Below are 6,081 nucleotides of genomic sequence, written 5' to 3' on the forward strand. Positions count from 1 at the left end.
ATACTTGCATGTAGGACAACTCAGTTAGAAAAGTAGAGTGATGGAGGGAATCTACTGTATGATAAAAATGCTACAAACACCATTTAGTTGCCATCAATAAGAAATTTACTTATTTAAAAAAATCCAAATGCTGGCATTGTCCAGAAAAATTTAACAGGTTTATTTATAATTGTTATAAAGTTGAACTGCTGAAACTTGTTCACTGAAACGTGTTGACTTGCATTAATGCTTTATAACCCCACAGTTATATTAAAAATTCACACACAAATGAAAATGGAAAAACTGCCAATACCTGATTTCTGTCCCCTATTTTACCACTGGCAATCATATACTTAGGTACCTTTTGACCCCATGGGAGGAAAGGAAAAACAAAAACAAAAAAAACCCAAAACCCTAACATTCAGAACTACTGATAACAAGAAAAGGGGGGAAAAAAAAACTTAAGAGAATGAAGTGCTTCCCATCTTAGTGGGTCTTAAGCACGCTCCCCACGAATGCGGCGTGCTAGCTGGATATCTTTTGGCATAATTGTGACACGTTTGGCATGGATAGCACACAGGTTGGTATCTTCAAAAAGGCCAACAAGATAGGCCTCACTTGCCTCCTGCAACAGGAATAAAAATATTTAGTATGATTGTTTTCAACAGTTAACACATTTTTTAATGTATGAATTAAAATGGGACTTTGGACTCAAGCTAAAAGTATTAAGTGCCTAAAGCATAATAAAGCTCTATTTATTTATTTTATTTATTTTTTAAACAACTGCACTTCCAAGGGATGAGGAGTGTGGCCTAGGGGTGGAGTGCCTGCCTGCCTGCCTAGCATGCATGAAGGCCTGGCTTCAATTCTCCAGTACCAGGCGCGCACACAGAAAAGACCCGGAAGTGGCGCTGTAGCTAAACAGTGGTAGGGCTAGCCTTCACCTTTAAGAGAGCCCCCCCACCCCCCAGAGTTCAAGCCCCAAAGCACCAAATGCTGTCAAGCAGTGTCATAGATCCAAACAAACCATCTGAACTGGGAGTGTGGCCTAGTGGTGGAGTGCTTCCTAGCATGCAAGAAAGCCCTGGGTTTGATTCCTCAGTATTGTACAAACAGAAAAAACCAGAGGTGGAGTACCATTTTTAAAGAAGCAATAAAATCCAGCCAGGCATGGCTCATATGCCTGTAATCCTAGCTATTCAGGAGGCTGAGATATGAGGATCAAGAGTTCAAGCCCCATGACCCACAAAAAATATACATCTGTACAAAGGCTATATTACTGACATTTAAGTTAAAATATATTAGATGGGCTGGGTGCCAGTGACTCACGTCTGTTACCCTAGGTACTCGGGAGACTGAGATCTAAGGATGGAGGTTTAAAGCCAGCGGAGGCAGGAAAGTCCCTGAGACCCATCTCCAATTAACCACCAGAAAACTGGAAGTGGAGCTGTGGCTGAAAGTGGTGGAGTGCTAGCCTTGAGAGGAGCTCAGGGACAGAGCCCAAACTCAAGGCCCACAGCTCACTTGGTGGGGAGGGGGACCTTGCAAGCAATCGTGTTCTTTTAAGCATATTCCTGCTAACATAGTAATCACAAGGAAAAAAATTAACTTTATACCAATCCTGGAAATCTTGGTAATATTTCTGATTTAGTATTAAATGATTTACAAAATAAAGACAATGAGCTATTATAAGAAAAGCTCTAAGTAACAGCATAGAAAGATTTTTGGTCCTTGAATTCTCAGTAATTTCAACCCACTGAGAATTTAATGGATGCCTGTGTTTGGAATTCACCAATCAAGTGAGTTTAGACTAGCCATAGAAACAGCTCAACCAATTACACCTCATGGTAGAATCCACCTATCAGATCTTCCTCACACAAAGCAAAAGCCAAGCACAGCAACAACCCTGAAAACCCTCCAATGGATTACATGCAGATTGTGACATGTTTGCAAAGGTACTAATGGCTTCTGATGGAGGTGGTGGTTTTACCATATTTTGAGATACAGTAATGCTGCCCACACAATTTAAAATACATTACTTTAGGCAGTCGATATTAATCACACCTCCATGTGCTGCCAGCAAATACCGTGTAGTAATTTCAAATTTTAATCTTGGCAGGTCACAAACACATCACATCAAACCACCTCCAGAACAGTATTTCCCAAAGTTGTAACCCTGGAGCTAAGAGTCAGCATTCCTTGTTCAAATCAAAATCTACAATCTGTTAGAAAACTTCCTTCATATACTCCATAGTATAGACGCACCCAATCACTTTTAGCAGAATTCATGGTCCCCCCCCCCTTCTGCAGTCCTGGGACTTGAACTCAGAACCTGTGACACTGTCCCTGAGCTTCTTTTGCTCAAGGCTAGATCTCAACCACTTGAGCCACAGCACCACTTCTGGCTTTTTCTGTGTAAAATAGAACAGAACTCAGGGCTTCGTACAGCTTCTGACTTAAAGCACCAGGCATGGTGCAAGAACTTTTTTTTTTCCAGTCCAGCCCTGGGCCTTAAACTCAGGGCCTGGACACTGTCCTTAGACACATTTTGCTCAAGGATAGAGCTTTACCCCTTGAACCAGACCACCACACTTCCGGACACACACACACACACCCCTCTACCACTACTAGGCCATGTCAAAGAAACTTTTAGCTGGGCATGGTGGCTCATGCCTGTAATCCTAGCTACTCAGGAGGCTGAGATCTGAGGATTGCTCTTCAAAGCCCAGCCTGGGAACGCTTATCTCCAACTAACCTCTAGAAAACAGGAAGTGGGGTATGGCTCCAGGGTAGGGTGGTAGTAGCCTTGAGCTGAAGAGCTCAGGGACAGCGCCTAGACCCAGAGTCCAAGCCCAAGACCAACCAAAAAGAAAACAAAACAAAAAAGCCTCTTTGAAGGTGTACTGTGCGTTGCCATTTTTTCAAGTACAAGACCTCGAGTAATCTAACCTTCCTCATGTTAACGACAAGGTCCACTACCTTACCAGGCTTATGATTACATTTTTTAAAAATGCAGGTGAACAGAAACTTCCACCACACCAGTTTGGTTGAAGGCCCCAGAGGAAGACCTTCAAAGTTGAGGTGGGGTCTCCCAAGCAGCTAGCATTGTTCAGGCATGCGCTATTACCATGGCCGCCCCCCTAAAAACTCTTACTTCTACCGCCCCCCCCCACTGTACCTGCAAAGCACCAATAGCTGCACTCTGGAAGCGCAGGTCTGTTTTGAAGTCCTGAGCAATTTCTCGCACCAGACGCTGGAAAGGGAGCTTGCGGATCAGAAGCTCCGTGGACTTCTGGTAGCGTCTAATTTCACGAAGCGCCACCGTACCGGGCCTTAAAGAATTAACATGACAAGCAATGGTTACTCGGCTCAGTTTTAAACTACGCATTAATTCCTCAAAGCGTCGAGCCACTCGACGGCTCCTCTCCCGCTCCTGACGACCCGGAGGCTGCTCTGGAGTAACCGTCGACCGCGGAGTGAGAAGGAGCTCGGCCAACTTACTTTGGCTGCTCGACGTGCGCCCTGGTCGTCAGCAGCTGGGCCGGGACGCCGCCGCCCCCCGCGCCCCCCCCGCCCCCCGCCCCGCCCACCTGTAGCGGTGCGGCTTCTTCACCCCCCCGGTGGAGGGCGCGCTCTTGCGCGCGGCCTTCGTGGCCAGCTGCTTCCGGGGCGCCTTCCCTCCGGTGGACTTGCGGGCGGTCTGCTTGGTGCGAGCCATGGCGCGGAGCGGCCTTCCTCACCTGCAACACGCCGGGCCGCCGGCCGCGCGACGTAAGCGGGGGCCGCGGCCGGGCCCACCCCGCGCCCCGCGCCCGCCCAGAGCGCGGGCCGCGGAACCCGGACGATGCGGGGACCGCGGCCCCCGCGCCCGCCCCACCGCGCCTCCCGGCTCCGGCTCCGGCACCGGCCCCGGCCCGGCCCCTGCCCGGTCCCCGGCCCCTGCCCGGTCCCTGCCCGGTCCCCGGCCCCTGCCCGGTCCCCGGCCCCTGCCCGGCCCCTGCCCGGTCCCCGGCCCCGTCCCCGTCCCCGCGGCGCGCGGGCCCGGACGCGGCGCCAGGCCCCAAGCAAAATGGACACAATCGGCGGCGCCCGCGGCTCCTCCCGCGCGCGCCCCGCGCCCCGCGGCTCCCCCCGCGCCCGCGCCCCGGGCCCGCCACGTGCCGCCGCCCCCAATGCAAAAGTTTTCTGCATCTCCAATGCGTCAAGTTTCCATTTCCCGAGAGGAGCAGCGCGAGGTCGGCCCCGCGCGCCGCTCCTCCCCCTTCAAAATGGGGAAGAGGCGCGGGGGGAGCGCGGTCGGCGGCCAGCGAGGAGACAAGATGGAGCGGCTCGGCAGCCGGCGCGGGAGCGGCGAGCGGGGCCGCGGCGGAGCGGCGGCCGTTTCGCCGCCTTCCCGCCCCGAAGCCGCGGCCGGCGGCGGGGGCGGCGGCCCGGGGCCCGCGCGGGCGGCGCCGGGGGCCCGGGGGGAGCCGCGGCCCGGCCGCCTCCAACCGAAGAAAGGCCGAGGGGGCGAGGGCCGAGGCGGCGGGGCCGGGCGGCGCGGGGCCGCGGGGCCGCCGAGCCCGGGCCTCCGTGTCGGGGCCAAAAAGTTTCCGGGCCGAGCCGGAGAGCGGGGCGCGGCGCGGCGCGGGGCCGGCGGGCCCGGCCCGGGGGAGCGGGGCGCGGGCCGGCGGGGAAACTCACCCCCCTTCTCCCTGGGCTGGAGCTCGGCGAACGAGAGGCGGCGCTGGCGTCCGGGAGCGGCGCTGGCGCGGCGGCGGCGGCTGCGAACACAATTGAAAGATGGCTGACACCGAGGCTGTCCGCGTCCCGCGGCGCCCCGCCCCCGCCGGCGGCCCAGCCAATCACACACAATGGAGGGAAGGCTCGGCCCCGCCCCCGCGCGCGCCCCGCCCCGCCCCGCCAGGCCCCGCCCCGCCCCCGCGCGCCCGTTCGCCGGCGCGCGCTCGCCCCGCCCCCGCGCGCCGCCCCGCGCCGAGTGTGTACAAACACAAAAGGCACGCTGGGGGGACGGGGGAGGACAGGGGGGACGGGGGGGCGGGGGAGGGGGGGACGAGGACGGGGCGGGGGAAGGGGCGCCGGGGGTCCAGCGCCGAGGCCCCGCAGCCGCCGCCCCCTCCGCCCACCCGGTCCCCGGGCGCCTCGCGAGGGCCGAGGGGCGGGGAGCGGGCCCGCGGGCGCGGCGTGGAGGAAGCGGAGCCCGGGTCCCGGGACGCCGGGCTGCGGCGAGGCCCGCGGGGCCCCGGGGCGGACGCGCGGGCTGGGGAGGAGGAGGAGGAGGCGGCGGCGGCGGCGGCGGGAGCGGGCGGTCAAGGTCACCGGAGCCAGGAGCGCGCCCGGGGACGGGCCGGCTCCGCTCGCGAGCGCTCCCCGGCCTTCCGGGAGCCCGGGGCCGGGGAAGCCGTCCCGGTGCGCCGACGCGGGGCCGGGGGAGCCGGGGCCGGGGGAGCCGGGCGGGGGCCGGGGGGGCCGGGCCGGGGGGGCCGGGGGAGCCGGGCGGGCCGCCCCGGGAGCTCCCGCCCTCGCAGCGGCGTCCGGCCGTCCGCGGCGGGGTTTCTCCGGGAAGGCGCCGCCCTCCCGCTGCGCGCGCTTCCCGACAGGGCCGGTTCTCTCTAGGGAGCCTCGCGGGGTTCTCACACTCCCTGCTCCCCGCTTCCAGGGCCGCGGTCCAGGCAGGATCCGCTGCGGGAAGGCCGTGCAGTCCGGGAAGGATTCTCCCAGGACGCCCGAGCGCCGGGTGATGGGCAGCGCCGCGGCTCCCACCGGGACCCCGGCGGCTCAGGAGGCTGAGGTGCCAAGGCCGCAGGTCAAGGCCAGCCGCGCTCTGGACAGCGCACCCCGTTTACCAGCCAAAAGCCAGGGGTAGGTCTGGGGCTCAAGGGGTGGCCGGGGAGGCTGCGCGCCACCGCACCCAGGCCTGGGGCCAAGCCCGACTGGCAGAGCGCGTGCACCGGTTCACACACAACCGAAGGCCGGGAAAAGGGTGTTTTCATGTGGCCGTCTGCTATGGGGCTGAACTCTGGCCTGGACGCTGTCCCTGGCTCCTCAGCCCAAGGCTACCCACCGCCCCCCTACCTGTGAGCCTCAGCCCCACTACCTGGA

At 59.5% G+C, this 6,081-nt stretch overlaps 1 protein-coding gene across 1 annotated transcript; it reads right to left on the reverse strand.

Moving 5' to 3' along the window:
• Positions 1-82: 82 nt before the first annotated feature.
• H3-3a (H3.3 histone A) lies at positions 83-4,767 on the reverse strand. The gene is made up of 4 exons (XM_090341569.1): positions 4,663-4,767; positions 3,570-3,719; positions 3,158-3,311; positions 83-604 (listed from the first exon to the last, which is right to left on the reverse strand). Exons 2-4 carry the CDS (start codon positions 3,695-3,697, stop codon positions 476-478), a joined length of 411 nt encoding a protein of 136 aa, XP_090197695.1. The 5' UTR covers positions 3,698-3,719; positions 4,663-4,767; the 3' UTR covers positions 83-475.
• Positions 4,768-6,081: the final 1,314 nt, after the last annotated feature.

This window comes from Megascapheus bottae, chromosome 10, assembly GCF_031878675.1.
Source record: "Megascapheus bottae isolate mThoBot1 chromosome 10, mThoBot2.hap1, whole genome shotgun sequence".
Classification (NCBI taxonomy): Eukaryota; Metazoa; Chordata; class Mammalia; order Rodentia; family Geomyidae; genus Megascapheus; species Megascapheus bottae.